The sequence below is a fragment of the Colossoma macropomum genome, unplaced genomic scaffold, assembly GCF_904425465.1.
Source record: "Colossoma macropomum unplaced genomic scaffold, Colossoma_macropomum, whole genome shotgun sequence".
In the NCBI taxonomy this organism is placed as follows: domain Eukaryota; kingdom Metazoa; phylum Chordata; class Actinopteri; order Characiformes; family Serrasalmidae; genus Colossoma; species Colossoma macropomum.
The window spans coordinates 12,485,523-12,505,472 of record NW_023494801.1 but is presented as its reverse complement, the minus strand read 5'-3'; the positions used below and the strand labels follow the sequence as shown (position 1 = coordinate 12,505,472).

Sequence of the window (19,950 nt, the reverse complement as noted above, 5' to 3'; positions counted from 1 at the left end):
GTATATATAGCTATTCAGCCTACAGCACTTTAGTGCCACCCAGGCTAAGGTTATAAGGAATGTTTCTGTATAGACAGCTTTTCGAAAAAAATAATAAAATACAAGAAAAATGTAAAATATAGGCCCTTTAACTTTAAAAATGTATTAAATGCAATAAAGCAATAAACAATAACAATAAATCTAACACTGCTGATAATCAATGGTTGTTTCACCAGATAGCTACCTAACAGTTTGATCATCTCTATATAAACTATAGGGAACTCTCAAAGAAATTCAGAATCAGAAAAATCATAACTTTAAACCCACTTAACACTAGCCACAACACACTTTTTTAATATTTAAGATGGCATCCCAGTCAAAGTGCAAGCATAAAAAAAACTAAAACAAGGTTCCACTAAGTGCCCTGTTTACATTCAGTCTTACTGTGCGATCCTCATGAAAGAAACGATCCTTACATAGACAGATACATTCATTGTTGCAGGAATTAACTATAGTGCATGTATAATTTTTAGTAATCACACAACTTTGTGTGATATGTAATGCAAAGGAGGAGAGAGGTACAATGAGTTCTCAATGCGTGCACCAACAGCACTGCTATTTGTTGGTCAGATTGCCACACTGCATGGTCCAAGCTTAGCGTACTGTTGAAGAGTCTACTCTAGTGAGTTTATATTAGTTTATATGTCGGGATGAAAAGGCTGATGGTTGAGTTTCTGATTGAGTCACATTCTGTCCAGATGTTCGTTATTGCCCCTCTCAGATATGGCAATGCAAAAGCTGCTCGATGAAACTTTCAAAAATATAAAAATACAATACAAAATAATTCAGAAACTCAGAAAAGATCACATCCCATTCAGGAAAAAACTGAGGTCTGAACGGTCCTTGTGAACTTCTGATTTTACCCCAAAGTCAGAAATATGAGTCATAAACTTGGTCGAGTTTTGACGTATCACAAGCCAGTAGTTCCATTCTCAGATACCATGTGAACACAGTAAATAAGGCTGGCAAACAAAGTCCCAAGTTAAAGGGGCATTTTGGCCTAAAAGTAGCATTTAGCATGTTACTTGTCAAGTTATGTAACATTCTCAGCCTCATCAGTTCATGTCCTGTATTCTTTTTGTGTTTTTGTCCATCAGTGTTCTCTCATTACATTACCCAGCATGCTTTACACAAATACATCAATCATTGGAGATCCATGGTGTTCCTGGCTGCTAGCACAGGCACTGATGTAGAGGCTAGTTATTAAAGACATTCAGTGTCCTAGCAGTAACATTAACTGCTGCGCTTACTTCTGCATTATCCAGCTAGTGGCAGGAAAAAATCCATCTCAAATAACCCGTCCTCAAGTATGCGTTGTGGACCATATAACAAAGAGTTTGAACAGCAAACAGCAGTGTTCCTGCCTGGCTTCCACATCTTCCACGGCTTGGAAATGTCTTTTTTGCAGTGCGCAATGTCATTGTTCCATCTCCCTGTCTATATGTATTGTTTGTGTGATACATTTATCAGCTACCAAATGCAAGCCAGCCATAGTTACGACTCTCAACAAGTCAATGATAATTGTCTGAACACACCATTAGATTGCAGGCTGAGAGAGAGTCACATAGCCACGCGCACTTTGGTCTCCATCTCCTGCAACAACTGACTGGCTGTCTGTATTGCCCCCTGGTGGTGGAGCAGAGACTTGCACCCAGGCTGCAACATTTATCTCCATATTGGGCATCAAACAGTAGCCTGACCGGTTAGAAAAGAGCACCCCAGGCATCGCAGTGGGGTTAGGCGTGTATGCAGGGGGATCGTCCTTTGGGAGCTGTAACAGGCCAGGGTTTGTGCCCCCAGTGGCTGGATTATCCGACGAGGCGGAGTGTTCTGTGGAAGGCAGAGAGGTGGGAGGGGATGAAACGTATCCTCCATTTGCTGCAAGAGAGTCAGTGGCATTCTCATTGATAATGGATCTGCTGTCTTCTTCAAAAGTTGAGTTAGAGTAGAAGGACGTGTCCAACGTTTCACTTTGCGATGAAGAGTCTTGCTGGCACAGAATGTAAGGTCCAGTGAAGCTCATGGTAGACTTGACTGACATTCCACTTCCCTCTATGTAGGAGGATGTGTGGTCCAGTCCGTGCGTGCATTCTGATTTGGTCAGGTCGTCATCACTATATGGCAAAAGTGGGTATTCTGAGATACTGCAAAAAAAAAAAAGAAACATCTATTTTTTATATATGAAAATGATGCTAATAAGAATGCTAATGCAATATTTATGAACATTATTTCATAATAATCTTTTTCTGTGGGGCTGCAACAAGCATTTAATAAATAATGAATAAAATATGCATTGTTAATCTGTTTTAGAGCTCTTATCATTAGCAATGCTAAGTAGCCTAGCATGCTCTTGATTGCATTTATTTCCAAAAATAAATGAGAGCATGCAGGTTAGCTAGCTGTCCAGAACAGGAGGAAACTTTATCCACGTCTGACTTTAAGATCAACACCAGAAATCAGTTTCTGTGGCTTAAAAACTACCATACAAAATATGAAATATGGCTTCTCATCTGCTCATTAATAAGTTGACCAAGAAAGTTATGCTGAATTTTTAAGATGACAGCTAAAAAGAGGGTCTGCTCTCATGGACTACTTATTGCTAACAAGTTCAAATAGTAACAGCATCTGGACTAGCACTTTATGTTACTCTAAATCTTCATATCTATATTTTATGTCCCTAAATCATTGTGTATCGCTGATGATCGCAAATAAAAAAACAAAATACATGAATATAATTTATAAAATAGTACAAAATAAAAAGTCATAGTAATGAAACATTCATTTTATAAATTATATATATATTTTATGAAAAAAAGATTATGCTTGCAATTTTTTCTAATTATAAATAACTGTTCATCTAATTGTAAATTTATGTTTGTAAATAAAATAGATCACAAATGTAATCTAGAGCGTATAAACCTGTGTGTCATGCGTGCATCTGAAAATAAGTCAGATTTCGCAAGGAAGTTGAAATTAGGCCCAGCACTTCTTGTTCACTTGTTGCCCCCAATGTTCACAGGAAAGTCTGTGAGACCTTATTATAGACCTAGATGCAGTTTGAGAGAAGTTTTGGGTGACAGTTGAGCTCTAGGGTTTGTTATCAACATTAGCCTTGTAACTTGAGTCTCATAACTCCTGTGCTAAACTGAAGAAGCAAAATTTGGACACCAAAAATGGCTTGGCTGATTGACTTTATCTGTAGTAAGTGGAGAATTATGTACATTTTCATTTCTTTTCTATATTTCATAGCACAGAAACTCTATATTTCAAATATTTGAGATATTATTAGTATTAGAGTATTAAAAATATAAGAAGATGAAAATATCTGATAATTGCAGCCCTATTATAGTGTAAGTATTTTTTTTTTACCTCTGTGCTTCTGATGCACAAAACAGCAATAATGCTACATACAGCACAAAGTAAAGCACAGCTCTTGCAGCAATAGTTCTGATGACAATGATGAGGGTCTGACCTGCCCTTGCAGATGATTGGGTTATCTGAGGGTTGCATGATACACACAGAGGTTTTCTCCTTCTCACTGTAGAGATTGCCCCTGACAGCAGGAGAACTCTGTAAAGAGAGAAAGAAAGCAACATGGAATAAACTATCATGCTTTTTTTTTGTTATGTAGCTTTATTTATTCGTCAGGGGCAATGCACATTCATCAGTATTAGTAAAAATGCCAGTGGGCCAACTGGCTAATGCCTGACGCACAATATAGGATAACTGGGCTGATTTTGAGGTTGGTTTGCCCCTCCCTACAGTCACTAGATGAGCCCTGATTTTAGGCTGCTCTTAAACAACTATTTTTCTAGATTGTCCTGTGATGTGGGGTATATAGACGCCAATCTTAACACTTGGTGTTATCATCACAGTCTAGTCATGGCTACCCTCATTTTTTATTTTTTTTTTACTTTTTAAAAATAAAAATAACATTTATTAACATTGGGTTTATAGGTCACTCCCCATTCAAAGAGAAAGAAGCCTGGTTTTGTGTGTATAAAAGTGGGGAGTTGTAAGCAGGTTATGTAGCACAGAGGCTGTAATTAACTGAGGGACAACCATCCATCATTATATCTCTCACATTTTCAACATCAAATCTTCTAGTGTGGACCAGGCGTAAGTTTTAATGCAGTCCTTGAGGTTTGATGTTGCTCAGCATCTCTTTTTGCATTCAGTTCTGGCCACTGATGTTCAGTCAGGTCCTGGCCATTGAGATCAAGTTAATTTTATTTTTGAAACCAGCACTCACTCACCTTATTACTAATTTCCTCCAGGACTCTGCTCTTAATGGGAGAGGGAATAGACACCTTCCATAGCTCTAATCTCCTGTCAAACAACACACATTCAAACCCAGACTTATTTAGCATTCTTTTCCATGAACGCTCTGTCATGATAATTAACTTCTGGAAGGTAGTAGGAGTGAGAGATATGCTACTGAAACAGTTCTCAAACCTTTTGATCTAAGGCTGTGGATAGTAAGTGTCACTGCACCAAAATTACAAATTTAAAACTTACTATTAAGACATACAACTTGTAAGCTTTTTTCTGTGGCCATCTAGGGTATGACTAGAGTATGACCCCCCATAGTATGGCTAAATCCATATCACTAGATCAGTGGTTCTCAAACGGACCAGCGGATATGGATTTTGGTGTACTGTGGATGACGTGTTCAGGCCAAAAAAAGCAAACCACAAACAGGCTCACTGATAAGTGAATGAGTTGAAAGATGAAAACAAACAGGAGGAGAGGTTTTTGAAGAGAACAACTAAAAGCTGGTTCCATTAAAGGGACCTGAAGAATTATTGTTCTTCTACATCTTCTTTTTCTTTTTAGTATTATTATTATTATGGTAGTAATAATTTTATATGTTGTAATTTGTAAGTTTTTTATTTGTGTTGATGTTATTACTGTTAAAAAACAAATTCACATTTTGATGTAATATAATCTAAAATACTGTGATATAAATTGGATTCCATCCAATTTCAGATTTCACCCACCCCTAGTAGGTAGTGCATTGTGTGATTTACCTGTGGCAGGATGGAAGAGCCTTATACAGGACGATAAAAAACATGGCCACAAACAGAGCAGTCATGATGTAAATAATGGCTGCAATGGAGAAAGCTACACACACACACACACACACACACACACACAAACATAAGAACGTAAGAAGATTTACATCATAATGTCAACATCTTTGAAAGACATATTTCTTTCCAAAACATCAAATAGTTTTGAAATACTCTCATCTCTTTATATAAAAAAGCTTTTCATAAATGTAAGCAGCTCATAAAGCTGCAGGCACACCCCCTCACACACACACTCAAACACACACATAAATATTTAATTACATTCAGTTTTCTGCAATCTTTCTTTTTTCTCTTACACAACACAAATTACATTAACAGCAGTGACATGAGATGAAAACAGCTTCCTTAGTTCTATAGCAGTAAACCTTAAACTGCATCCGTCTCAGTAGTAAACACATTTGGTAAAGAGTAGAATCCAAAATGGTATCTCAAATAAAATGAGACCTGACTTTGAGAACTTTGGGATACCCATTTGGATTCTCCTCTTTACCAAATGTGACTACTTCTGAGATGGGTGCAGCTCAGGGCTTACTGCTACAGAACTAAGGAAGCTGTTCTCAACTCACGAGATGAATGTATTTTGTCCAAGACAAAATAAACATAATAATAAACGGCTCTAAATTTACCTCAACCTAAAATCTAATCCTAAAGAGACAAGATATTTTGCATCGGGCAGGTAAACATTTGACTTATGCTAAAAACACAATGTACAATACAAAATTACAAAAACAAAATACAATAAAATAAAATCACAATATCAATTAAAAATAGAGCCAACTCACACCCCCAACTTTATCTACCCCAACCAACCCAAATGCATACAAGGCCCTCAACAAGCATCGTCTATATGATATTTACCATCCTAACAAAAATAAACATTATGGAGTGAATGCTAAGTTTAGGCTTAGGTAATATTAAGGTGAATTTAATAAATATTGTCTTAAATGCAAGTTAAGGACAAGATAAGCATCTGCAAATCAATCTACAAAGTAGGCAAATAAAGTGTTAGCCAAAGTTACACCATATGTGCTTCTTTAAGAAAGGAATAGTCTGGAGAAAAATCTGATTTACACAACTTCTCCTTTACCCCAAATGTAGTTTCAGACAAGACTTGCTTCTTTAGTTGTGCGCCAGAGCTACAAGGCTAATAAGTAATGGAAGCTTATATCCCACGAAATAGCTTTGTGCCTATTGCATGTTGTGCTTAATGTTGCTGTCATAGCAAGACCTCGCATCTCAGAAGTGGTAACTTTACAGAAAAAAAAAAAAAGAACTTTAATATACAGTACTGTGCTTAAGTCTTAGACATTATATTATATGTACATTAAATTATATGTAACGCTATTTATCTGGGCAGTAAGCATTTGTTTAAAAAAAGACTAGATATTAAAACAAATGAAAAAACACCTACACTTGATAAATGCTATGTGTGAGAATCTGGGGGAAAAAAAACGTAATCAATAGTCATTAAACTACTTTCAACCCACATCTTTCAACAACAACATGATCAAAAACAGTACGGAGAGGTCAGAGGTCAGAGAGGTTTACCTGAACCGCTTTTGAAGTATACAGGCTCAGACCAGTCAGAGGGTCGCCCTCTAAAGGAATCTGATGGCAGTGCTCTGACCCGAGCCATGTATGTATTAGTGGGCCTTAGGTTGGAGGGGTTCAAGTTTAAACAGAAATCACCTTCAGTAAGATTGAAAAGCGTGAAATCCTATTGAGAGAGATTGAGAGAGAGTTAGGACACTGTCAATAGCACTAACGCACATTAATAAAAGCACACTAGTTGAGAGATGTTTGAATTTTGCTAAAAGGTCATTTCAAAACGGTTGCAAACAAAAGCAATTGCGATGATTTTCAAAAAATTCTAAAATTTCTGCATAATTCAATCACGGAGATGTAAACAAAATCTTTTAGAGCAGTTTAATGTGGAAGATGATGCGCACTGAAAAGAAACTTATTGACTGGTATTACAATAGTGGTGATCGGAACCATAGGTTGGAATGTTTACAATGCAAATATAGCCACTTCATTTGCTATCTAAAATGACAAGCTATCTAAAACACCCACAAGTACCTCTCTGCCAAGAATAGGTTGAAAAAATACACCAAAAGCTTATCTATATTGTAAAATAATATCTCAGACATCAGGCAGCATTTTCATAAGCATTTCATGTAATGGCTTTCTTTGAGGTAGCTTTTAGAGGTTTTAATCTCTTAAGACATCTGGCCTTTTAACACCACTGTGAACAATTCTGACTCTGGCAAGGATTTTTTTTGGTAATGACTGGAATTCCCCTTTAAAAAAGAGACTGACATTAGTCATCAAAGCTCCTGCCATCATCACTAAAGAGGAACTACAAATGTGCCAGTGCCCCCCCCTACAGATGTATGCTGGCTTCACGGCACTGGTGCAAGACAGAAAGTGCACACTTGGGCTCACAAGATCTTTGCAACATGTTCTGATCTGAAATTTTACATATCCATATGTTTCCTGAGCACAGAAAGTTTTCAAATCTATCAATCTGACTAAAAAAGAAAGTTTATATTACTTCATATATCCTATTAACTTCAGTCATTTGGTCACATTTGCCACTGATTGTTTTTAAAAAATCAATAGAAAATTCAAAGGACATTGTTAGGTTCTCATCCAAGGTGTCATCCAAATTTCATCATTTAATCAGAGTAAGTTCTGCGGCCTTTTTCCTTTCCTAGTTGTTGTACATGAATGAGTTAATAGCAACAATGGTATACACTGGTTCCTTACTGTATACCTTACTGTGCCTTTATTTGGTTTCATGCCTTAACTAATAACTAAAGAGAGTCTGAACAAATCAGCAGACATTAGATTTACTTCATGTGAACACTGGATATTCTACCAATCACAAATTTTACGTGTGACTAATTAGTGACTAATATAGTGTAAACTGAATATTGACTAGACATCAGTCTCTGTTCTTAGATATTTAAGGCAATTTTTGGGAACAAAAAAACATTATTTGGTGGTAAATAACATTGTGATTTGTTATTTAGATTTCTCAATTGTTACCATCGGGACACATTCAAAGCATAATTTTTTTTACAAATTAACATTATTTGAAATCTGTGAAGTTATAGGACACTGACATATTAGAATAGTTGTATACATCCATCTGCAACAAAACCGGCTTTGTATTACTGAAAAACATGATTCCAAAATTTGAACGGAACCTCTTACCCCTGTGTCGTTGTTATAGAGCTGTAGTTGATAGAAGAGTCTGAGAGCTTCACTGACGTTGGGTCTGGACCAGGTCAGCTTCCAAATGCCATCCTTCTCGCTCACCTGGACACGGTTTAGACGCGGAGGCTGAACTGTGAGCACAGAGAACCATACAATTAATTCTCATCCTGCAAGCTATACATCCATTCACACAATAATTCATCTATCCTGCACCCCAGGACTAATAGCTCATGTCATTAATGACATGATGAGTAATCTGATCCATTTGAAATCATATATTAAGAAGTGGATGGTGGGACATCCAGCTATTCAAAATGGTTTTAATAAATAAGCATATTGTTTGGTGGGTTGCACTAACATATTCAATGAAAAGCTGTTTAGATCAGGCTATTTTTCATTGCAACAGCTACAAAGCTAGAGAAACAACTGTGAAAACAGTGGAAATTGCAATTACTTAGACATAAACAAAGTCATTCATAGTGGTTTGAGGGAAGATTGCATTGTAGAGAAACATCCTGATACAATGTTTACAATACAAATATAGCCATTTTATTGACCATGTAAAACAACAACCCAGAAACCTACATGTGATTTCAGAGTTTCTAAATGTAATGTTGATATAGTAATGATTAAATAGTGATAAATCTAACAGAAATATGGGTACAAAGAGTTTTAGGCCAAATGTTTATCTCGTAAAGCAACATATCAGGCATCAGGCAGCTTTTTTGTAATCACTTCATACAATAACTTTCTGTGAGGTAGCTTTAAGAGGCATTGAGCTCTTCAGACACCTGTTTCCTATCACCACCAGTGTGAACAACTCTGACTTGCTAAGTTTCTTTACAATGGTGCATTTCACATCAAACTACACTGAGTGACTTTGCTTACATTTTTACAATTTACCAATGCAGACATCTAAAAAAACTGGTAAAATTTCCCTTTGAGAAACTTTAGGATAATGCCACACCCCACTCATTTTATCCCCTTACTGTCATGTCAGCACTCACTTGCATTCAAACCTTTCAGCTGTTTGAACCACCTCTAACAATAGTTTGGATAACAAAACAGCCAAATCGTTATTTTGGCAAAAGCTACTCTTCATACCATGAAAGAACACTGATGAACATGAAGATTAGTGCTGCTATATATATACATAAAATTATGAAGAAGTGTCTGTTTCAGGTTAACAAGACCTTCGGCGGGTATTTTCCTTATGTAAAGTAACAGTGAAAAGTAACAGTGACAATCAAACACATGCAAAGTGTCCTCAAACTTTTGATAAACACAGTAAAGTCAAACTGAATCAAACACTGTCCAGTTTCATGCCTTTTCCCTCTAGGTGAGCTGAATTAGATGTGTTAGAGTGAGGAAAACACTAAGTTGTGTCCTGCCCTGCTAGGGCTGAAATTGAATAACAGGAATGCAGCATGTATTTGTGAACACTAGGTGGCAGCACCATTGCAATCAACACAGTAAACCAGTGTTAACTCCAGGACCAAGACTGAGAGCCTCTGCTGCAGACTGTAACAGTGAATGCGATATCAATTAAAGACAGTCTTTAGTATTGGAATTTATCCCTGGCATCACAGAAGGAAATGGCATTCTTTAAGGAGGCTAAGCTTCATGATGTCATGGTTATGATGTGTATGGTTTACTGTAATTTACAAGAGCAGTCCCAATGTTGATCAAACTCACTGTTCAAGGTGTTTGCAAAATCCTTGCTGTTGTGGACACTTTTAAGCTCCATGGTCAGCATCTCAGGCTCAGAAGCGACCACCAGACATGTGAAATCCAGCACAACATGACCTGGCTGGTTGATGTGGTTATCACAATGTTGACACTCCCTGGCAAGAATAAATGAGAGAATTCACTCCAAGAATTAGTTTTGGAGTTACAAAGGCAGTAAAATAAAAACACAGATATTTTAGCACAGTAGCCCAACATCACCTAAACGCTCTGCACTGAAGGAGTACAATAAATCATCATGTCATCTGTTTTTAAAGCAATTGTCTGTCTATACGGATGTTTTTCTGATAAAATTGTGCATCTATAGCACTGATGACACCAATGATATACTCAGAAAAGCATATTGTAACATAATTTAACACTGTAACAATAACATATAATGTATACACATTGCCCACCCCTGTACCTTTGAAAATAAAGGTGCTAAAATAGGTTTTGGGAGCGAAGCCATAGAAAAAACATGTTTGGTCCACTAACAAACCTTAATGGCAAGAGATGTGTGAGTGTGAAGAACCTCTTTAAAGTTAAAATAACCTTCAAATGCTGTAAATGTTCTAGGTAGAATCCTTTAAACCTGTAAAAATTTCTTTTAAAAAAGGAAAAAGTTTCTTTTTTCTTACAGAACCAAAAGTGGTTCTTGTATGGAATCGCTCAACAAACGCTTTATAGTAACATTTTCTTAAAGAGTGTGTAGTGTCCTCTACATTACATTGTGTGTCTGTGATAGGTTGTGAATGTGATTTCTCTGTTCTAAGGGCAAGAAAGTACTCACAAATTTGATCCATTAGTGTGCGAGCACAGGTAAAATGAGAGGAACTGGGCGTGCTCTCTTTTTACCTGCCAGCTACACGACACACCCCTTTCCTCTATTACACACTGCAGGTTGAAAACACCTTCTGAAAGAGAAACAAGGCAATGGAAGAAGTAGCACAAAAACAGAGAAAGAAGGAGTGACTCAGAGAGAGAAATTAGAGTAATCCGTCAGTGTCGTCATGGTTTATCTCCTGTATGCAAACAGAGGTAAGCAATTCAAGCGTAACTGTGTATTACTGGTGGTTCCAAAATAGCATGTAACCTTCCTAAGAACTTGACTCTACACTTTACTTGTGCAATAAGGTGGTTTGCTCTATAAATGTGTTTTGTGTTTTCTGACACTGACCTGTTATCTATTAAAACATTTTTAAAGATAACAGTGACGTGGTTTCAAAAACCACATAAGATAGTCTGATTAAAAATACTTAACAACTCAACAAGGTTTGAAATAAATGGGATAATTCAGACATGCAGCTTGTACAAAGCTAATTTACGGAATATAAGCTTCCATCACTTGTTAGCTACATTAGCCTTGTAGCTCCAGTGCATAACTAAAGAAGCAAACTTCTTGACACTAAACATGTCTTGGCTGATCAAACACATTTGGAGTATGGGAAAAACTGTTGATTTTTTACAAACTATTTTTTTTAACTTTCAGCTTTCAGCTTGTTCTAGGGCAATATTACAAAATAGTGAACAACCTCATTGCACAACTATTAACTCAGAAGAGCAAAATTCTTTAGAAGGTTCCATTTTCTCCAAACCACCAGTGGAGCAACACACAGTTTGATTTTGAAATGTACTTTTTGCCTAACTAATATTAATAATTTAATTGGGAGTGTAGTTATCGTGTACCTTCTTCCTCAGTGATCCAGGACACTGGAGGACTCCAGTTGCTCCACATGCCCACTCGACCCCGCGCTCGCACTCTGGCCTCATACCCATAACCTGGCAGCTCCTGCTCCTTAATCACCCATTGATTGGTATTTATATTATCTACCACCTATCCAGGAAATGAGAAAAGGAGAGATCTCATCTGGGGCACAAACACAGACGCATTGCCTGCCATATTTCTGTCTCAGCTGTCACAGATCCCTATCAGGTTTCAGACTGCAAGCACTATTCTTTCATGTTGGGCCGTTATCTTTTGTGGGAATCTTAATGGTTTTGAGGTTGATGTATTCCTGTGTCTTCAGAAAAGCCAAATGTGCAATGTCATCAGGTGTGTAAAAACTGGTTCTTTATGTACGTATTAGGAGTTGAAGGGTCAGATTTACTAAAAGTGGTGCCAATTACCAACAATCTACTGACACTTTGCGCTGGAGGCTTAGCTCACTTGCTTTTTATATTAAAGCTTGTTTCTGTGAGATAAGAGAAAAAAAAGTTTTGATTATAATTTCGTTTCAAATTATGACTTAATAGGTCGAAATAACTACTTATTTTCTTGAAATGCTCAATGATTCAGTTCAATATGATTGTATATGTGGTGATGCTGCATTATTTTGAAAACTGTCTGACAATCATGTGTCCATGTAGACGTTTTCAATGGTGGACAAAGGTCAGCAGGAGCACTCTTACTGGTCTGCTCACTGCCTTATATATAGGGGGATGTGATACACTGAGTGTTGTGACACATTCCGCCATTAAAAAATTCTGTGACATGTGCCACAGACTCCCTTCTGTTGGTTCTGATCAGATGGTATAGCCTTCGTTGCTCTCATGCATCGATGAGCCTTGGGCGCCCAACACCCTGTCGCCGGTTCACGGTTTGTTCCTTCTTGGACTCACCTCTTTTGACTGGGAGCTCCCCAAAAGCCTTGCCATTTCAGAGATGCTCCGACCTATTCGTCTGGCCATTATAATTTTGGCCCTTGTCAAAGCTGCTATTTCTTCTACATCCAGCATGTTGACTATAAGAACCAACTGTTTGCTTACTGTCTAATGTATCCCAGACCTTGACATGTGTCGTTTTTATGAGATAATCAATGTTACTTGCTTCATCTTTGAGTGGTCACAATGTTTTAACTCATCAGTGTATATTGTGGGGATAAATACAGAATATCTGTAGATATGGTTTTTGGTAAGGATGTAGTGAGCAGCTTGACACAAACACATTCTGAATGCATAATGAGGATCTGAACATGTCTGTCAAGCAACTGAACTGCTGTGTGTGTGGATTTATACAGTAATAAGTGTACTCACAATCCAGTCATGTCCATGCCTTCTGTATTTGACCTGGTAGGTGAGTGAATTTGTGAGAGGGGATGAGGAAGGGTACGGACTGCTCCAGCTCAGCATTCGCCCACCATCAACTTTTTTCTCCATTACATTTACTGGGCTTAGGACTTTGCCTGTAGGACACACAAACACTTATCACTCAATAAAGGTGCCCAAAAGGTTTATTTGGAACAATGACAGAGAAGAACAATGTATGTTTTCTTATAGAATATTTCAGTGAACTGAGCTGTGACTGTGAAGAGCCTTTTTAAAGTTTAAAAAATTCAAAATAATGTAAAGGAAATAATGTAAAGGTTCTATACCACAAATGTTTCTATATAGTTCAGTGGTTGAGATGTAAACAAAGTCATTCAGAGTGGTTTGATGTGAAGTGGTGCATTGTAGAGGAACTTTCAGACAGTGGTAGTGATGGGACTCAGGGGTAGCAATGTCAACAATGCTGATATAGCCATTTTATTTACTATCCAAGTTGATCAGTGAACCACTATAAGTCTTGAAATTTTATTTGTTAAAATGGTAAAGTGGTAGTAAATCTGAAAAAAAAAAAATCTCCAGGGACTATTTTACCTTGGAATGTTGCACATGTACCTCTCCACTATGAATGGATTTCCAAAATGCGTCTTAGGTCAAAAGCTTATCTCTGAACTATTGGAAAATAAAGTCTCAGACATCAGCGTATTTGAACGTTTTCTGTGATGTAGCTTTTATAAAATAAAACACTTCCGACATCTGGTTCCCATCACTACCCTGAAAAGTTTCTCTAGAACAGTGCAGTGAATGACACTGTTTACATCTTAACCATCTAATTATGTAAAACTTCTAAAAACAGGTGGAATTCTACTTTAAAGGCTTATCCTTGAATCATATGTCCAAGCCAAGTACCACTTAGGAATCTTTATTCTATTTTTTAGAATAGTTTGCTCAACAGCATTGCTGAGCAGTAGTTACTAGCAATAACTAAACTTTTGAGCTTGCCATTAATTTTTTTTCAGCATCTGTGGGTGTGAATAAACACACACAGACAAACCCACATGCAAACACATAGACAATTCTCTCACCGTGCTGAGCTATGTTAAGAGTTGCTTCTTTAGATGGACAGGATGTGGTGAAGTAGACGGTCCACTTTCCCCAGTGAAATATTTTAGTTTTATAGACACAGCTACGATAGCGCTTCCCATTGGGCAACAGCATACCAAGTCCATCAGAAACACAATCATCATTTTTTTCGCTACTGACAGACAGAGAAAAAAAGTTTATATGTATAGACTTTCATTTTCATGTTCCTTTTCCATTTCCCCATCTCTGTATATGACCACCCTACAAATGCATTCATTTTTGTTCCTTACTTTTTTATCAGCAACTGCAAAGGTGTATGTGGGTCCTCTTCCCAAGTGCAGTGCATGTGGGTAGTGAAGTCATTATAGCACTGCAGGGAGTCCAGCACTGGATGTCCTGCAGAAGTCAGAAGAACAGATGTCAGCATTAAATGTGAAACACAAAGCTAGTTTATTGAATTGTCTAGTGTTATTTAGACAGTTCCACAATCTGGATGACCACTCATCCAAAAGGCTACATCAGTTTGACGGATTGGTGCCATGAATGCTGAGGGATGTTCCCACTACTCCTTTAAACTGATGAAAGTTCTAGGGTGAATATCATGCTTATATCACAAGATCCAGTCACGTTGGCTTCCTAATACTGTGCAAAAGTAAGCTGTGTTTGTTTGGTCTCACTTACCGTGGAAAGTTGTGCTCTGCAAAGAGCACTGCTCAAACTTAGAACTCAGCACCAGCAGAGGGAGTGCAGTGAATAACAGTGTCCTCATAGGCATCATCTTGGCAGAGGTGGGATACCAGAGAGGGACAGCTCTGTGGAGTAGGTTCTCCTGAGATTTCAAAAGGTTAACACTAGCATGTGAACCTGCAACACAAAGAGAATGTCTATGTAGACATGTGTTTGGAAGCGGTGTACACCAGGAGTGTCCTGTAGGTCCAGTATGGTTTGGTGATTCCCATTTTCCCAGGCCTTCAAGTCACTCTTTAAACTGTACACACACATGAGCTACATGCTACATTCTTGATTTTTAGAGTGTATATAGAATTTATTACAGTATATTACTTGGGGGCAGATTTTATAAAGTAGTGTTTCTCAGTAAGCTAAGCCAACAGCAGCAGCAAATAACAACAAAACAACAACTATACCAAAAATACAATCAAAATTGCTCCCGTTACTATTACATACAGTGCCAGGACTAAATATCAAGTGAAATTCAAACCTCAGCATCATCATCCGTCTACAGCAGGCCAGCACAGCTTTATCTCACAAGTCATCTGTCTTCTTCACCACAGCCAAACCATCAAGCCAGCTGACGTCATCGCCCTCGCGCCTCAGTGCCTGGAAAGGGAGGAGAAAGGGATTTCCCTCTAAGAGAGAGATGCAGGGGAGGGAGGACGGAAAAAAGCGGTGTAAAGTGCGCGAGTGAGACGGAGAGAGGAAGAACAAAGAGAAAGAGTAAGAGGTCACAGGACTCGGCGATGTTTTTACACCGTGAAAAGTGACTTTCTGTGTGTAGAATATGATGAAATGGCGGGAATAGTTGAATGTAGCACACCTCCGTTGCTTTGCTTTGTGATGAGGCATATTTTTAGCCTCATGCTAGGTGGGAGATGAATAGGTGTGAAGCGAAAAACGGCGATGGGGAAATACCTCTGAGCTGTGGTAAGCTACATTAGCTCTTTTCAGGTCCGGGGCTAATTCTCATGCTTAGAGGAACTCGTATCACAATGTACAAGTGAGAGATAATGTTGACAACACCGATTTACTCCTGTAGGAACGCTGAGCGGTGTGCTACAGGTTAGAGGGGGAACTCCACTCATTTTTCAAAATCTACGTCATTAAGTTGCTAAGATGTAAACAAAGTCACTCAGAGTGGTTTAGTTTGAAATGCTAAACCAGACGTCCACCTCTCAAAAGCTCCCTCACAGGAAGTTATTACATGAAATGGTTATATGTAATGTATATGTACATGTATATGTGAAAGTATATGCTGCCTGATGTCTGACACATTGTTTAATGATTTATAATGAACATTATTGTTTTGAGATAGTTTTGGCTTAAAAAGGTGTTTGAATCCATTTGTAGTCATGGCGGAAGGATACTTGCAGGGTGTTGTAAGTCAAAATAGGACCCTAAGTAAGTAAGTAAGTAAATAAATAAAAACTATTATTTTACCATCATAAACATTACATATAAAACTCAGAAGACACGTATAGGTTCACTAGTTGTTTGTCGCTAATAAATAAAATGGATATATTTGTGTTGTAGACACAGCGACCCCTGGTTCCTGTCTTCACCACTGTAAAGAAATTAGAAGTTTCTATGCAAGGAACTATTTCACATTAAACCACTCTGAATGACTTTATTTACATCACATCGACAGAATTATGCAAAAATTCTGGAAAATCGGTGGAATTTCCTTTTAAGGGTCAGTTTCCCAGATTTCTAGATTAGTCCAGATTATTGCCATTCTTCATTGGGATTTTTCAAGAGTTTTTTCAAGAAACACGATTTGCATTGCAGTTTACTCGACGAATAGGCTCAAAGCGTGTGCAAGAAAATTAACCTAAAATGCACTGGCTTTAGAACAATGTATTGACTTTGGCGTTGACGTGATAGTAATTGCCCCTTGCCATTCTTAGAGATTAAGTTCTATGGGCGACCTCAAAAAGGTTTTAAGCTCTAATTTGGTTCTTAATACAAATCGAATCCATAAGCATAAGGGCTCGGTTTCCTGGATATGGATTAAATTTAGTCATGGACAAAAATGCAGTGCCGAATCTAATCTATATAAAAATGTAGTCTAGGTTTAGGCTCAGTCTGGGTCTATGAACCTAGCCCCATATGTTGTGCTGTAAAGAGTTTTTAGGAGCTCTTGATGATATTACAAAACATTTGGCGATTCTTCAAGAATTAAACAATTAAATACATACATCATCTAAACCGCTTATCCTTCTGGGTCGCGGTGAACAATTAAATACTTAAACTATATTATTCATTGTACATAAACATCTGCAATGTGTTTAAAAGCACCCTAAAAATCGCACTTTGAGTTAGACTGAAAGTTTCACAGTTTGCAAAAACAGTCAAAGAACGTTCTGCTGCTGTTTTTGTACAGATGGATGAGGGGAAAGTAGGGTTGTTTGAGTCAGAAGGGAAGATGTGAAAATGTCTGTTTGCGGAAAGTTGAAAGTAGGCTACATAAAATATGACCTCAAATCCAAAACATAATAAAAGTAAATAAATATATTAAAAAAACAAGTCCAAAATAAGTACACAAACAGAGTAAAGCTGAATGTAACCCATTTAATATTGGCTATTGTAATTCACCAACATTTACTCTGTAATATTATTAATACATTTTGAAACATATTTAGTTTTTCAATAGAATACTGTTTTTATTTGTGTATGCATTCACATTCACAACTGCTGATATGTCAGAGCGACCAAATAAAACTCACTGGCGCTTGATAAACGCCCTCAAAACAGTGATGAAAAAAAGTGATGTTTTCGTATTAAAATCAAGTTACGTGCTGAAAAAAATGTTGCTATACACATGAATGATATATATAACATCATAGTAACACAAATACCTTTTACTTACCTTTGACAAGAATTGTGTTATGTAATACATTATTAGGTCAAAGCACTTATTTAGTACATTTTTTATAGTCTTTTAAACCAAATATCTGAATTCAGTATCTCTCAGTTTACTTTGGAAGTATTTTTAAATGAGAAACAGCCCTTACCTTTCTTTTTATTTTACTTTAAGCCACCTTTGGGACTCCATCAGTCCATTTTCCCCCAGCATTCACATAATCTCTTCATTTATCTGTCTCTGAACTGTGGCAATTGTAGGCACTTCCTCTTTTGCGTGCATTTATGTGCGTGTGTGTTGGGAGGGAGGTCTTGGTGTGTTCATTACTGAAGTGCAATATAGCATGTCTTTGCATGTGATCTCTTCTTTGAAAGAACTTAAAAACCAAAAACCAAGAGTTCCTCTTTCTTTGTGGTGTGTCAACACTTCTGCCGCCTGGTCAGCAAATGCTGCCTGTTGTGCAGCCACCCACAGGGTTACAGCAGAGTGATAGCAGATAAGATAAGGATCTACATTTGGGATCTTTACATGCTGTTGATCAACATCGTCATTAAAAGATCTCAGTTCCAAGTGTTACCTATATCATCAACCAGCTCACATTAACTGTATAATCTGCTGTTGTTTACTTGTTTATCTCTGTTAAGTATGTAAAAATACTGCGTAAAAATGTTGTGTACTGCATGCAGAGACTTCTTAGCAGAAAAGGGTCACGTATTATCAGCATGCTCTGGTTCCGAAACCAAAGAGTGATTGCTGGTTTCAGAAGCTGTGAATGTTGCAGATACGATCATGAGTGGGCCTAATCATTGTTAAATATCTACCACCTGTTTCATTTCTAACAGTGATAGTGTGATATGTGATACTTTCAGTGCTACACTGGTCAGACAGAAGTTCCCTGGCAGTGAAAGAGGAGGTTACAATATCGAGTTTTAGTGTGTCAGTGTCATGGCTTAATACAGCGATTAGCAGCCACAGTCTCTATATAGATGTCACCTCATTCAAGCTATAAGGGTGCACATTTCTTGACCAAGCACACATAAAAGAAAGCTAAAACACTCATACACTTAAGAAAGTCTTTTAATGAAGTACTCTCTACAAAACAAGAAATTACCACTGGTATTCAAAATAATGTATTAATGAACATCTGTGCATCCGTACCAGCAGCACTGAAGATTATGTACAATTATGAATAGAATCTTATTGTTTTTTGTACTTTTTTGCTGAACATCATGATAAAATTATATTTTTTCTGATATAATTTCTCAGAGGAAACATTATCTTGATTATTTGCATGTCAAAAATATCAGTTCTAAGTACAGGACTTTAATGTGAGGTAAAAAAAAGCTTGGACCTTGCTTTTTCAGCTCACCCTGACAAATTTGTTGTTGCATTGGGATTGCATTTGCAAAGCTTTGTTCTTTAGATCTGTAATGCATTAGTAAATAGTAATGCATTAAAAAGTTGTAGGTCTGGAAGAATCAACTAAGCACAGTTTGTGCATCATGTTAGACAATGGGCCTGAAAAATGGCTAGGAATGTTTTAAAGTTATTAACATGACGACTTTGGAAGCAAAGCAACATTGCATCACATGTCTACCCCCACAGTATTAATGCGTCCACCACCATACTTCACATTGGAAAGCTTTTGGAGCTTTTCCACTGCATTTTATAGCTCAACACAATTCGACTGCTTGACTCTACTCACTTTGGTACCAGCTACTTTGATTTCCACTGCAGATGTAGTACCCCTTCAGTGTAGCTGGTCATCACAGTGACGCCACATGAAACTGCCATGATGTTAAGGAAACATTTTGTCTTTGTTTAGAAAACACAGCAAAAGGCGTAGAGAGAATTTGGAAAATACTACACCAAGTTTCAGACGACGAGATGAATCTGGTTGCTCAAAGGTGCACAAGAGGGTACATCAAGCTGGTAGCTAACGTTAGCATATGTGTTTAGGGTGATAGTGACAGTTCTCTTTAACTAATCATTAGTCTGCAGTTTTTCCATGAACTCTTTTTGTAACGACTCATCTTGCTTGGAACATCGACAGGTAATACCAAAAATGCCAGGTACCAGGTTTGCCTAATGGAAAACTAAAAAAGCCATTCCCATATTGTATGCACAATAGGGGTGCAACGATTA

General features: G+C 37.4%; 1 protein-coding gene and 1 long non-coding RNA gene across 5 annotated transcripts in view; one reads left to right on the top strand and one right to left on the bottom strand.

The window, feature by feature from the left end:
• Positions 1 to 306: 306 nt before the first annotated feature.
• Positions 307 to 18,136, bottom strand: csf2rb (colony stimulating factor 2 receptor subunit beta). 3 transcript variants are annotated; one of them, XM_036590056.1, is made up of 15 exons: positions 17,957 to 18,136; positions 15,427 to 15,574; positions 14,889 to 15,071; positions 14,498 to 14,603; positions 14,210 to 14,382; positions 13,116 to 13,264; positions 11,769 to 11,916; positions 10,873 to 10,996; positions 10,050 to 10,198; positions 8,352 to 8,485; positions 6,681 to 6,849; positions 5,070 to 5,163; positions 4,296 to 4,368; positions 3,512 to 3,609; positions 307 to 2,183 (listed from the first exon to the last, which is right to left on the bottom strand). In XM_036590056.1, the coding sequence occupies exons 3-15, from the start codon at positions 14,983 to 14,985 to the stop codon at positions 1,577 to 1,579; spliced, it is 2,121 nt and encodes a 706-aa protein (XP_036445949.1). In that variant the 5' UTR covers positions 14,986 to 15,071; positions 15,427 to 15,574; positions 17,957 to 18,136; the 3' UTR covers positions 307 to 1,576. The 3 variants fall into 3 exon arrangements, with proteins under 3 accessions (XP_036445949.1, XP_036445948.1, XP_036445950.1); XM_036590055.1 differs by having other exon boundaries at positions 15,427 to 15,545; XM_036590057.1 differs by having other exon boundaries at positions 14,210 to 14,379; positions 15,427 to 15,545.
• LOC118821450 overlaps positions 15,562 to 19,950 on the top strand; it is a 31,048-nt gene continuing 26,659 nt past the window's right edge. For both annotated transcript variants that reach the window (XR_005008337.1, XR_005008336.1), the window contains exon 1: positions 15,562 to 15,662. This is a non-coding gene — a long non-coding RNA (uncharacterized LOC118821450). The remainder of the gene's footprint in view (positions 15,663 to 19,950) is intronic.

What these genes read in the sequence shown, in the direction of transcription:
- csf2rb (XM_036590056.1), bottom strand. Translation starts at nt 14,985, where the DNA reads ATGATGCCTATGAGGACACTGTTATTCACTGCACTCCCTCTGCTGGTG. An exon ending in GCAGAGCACAACTTTCCACG is followed by an intron (nt 14,604 to 14,888) that starts GTAAGTGAGACC and finishes TGACTTCTGCAG; the next exon opens with GACATCCAGTGCTGGACTCC. An exon ending in GGCATGGACATGACTGGATT is followed by an intron (nt 11,917 to 13,115) that starts GTGAGTACACTT and finishes TTTCCTGGATAG; the next exon opens with GTGGTAGATAATATAAATAC.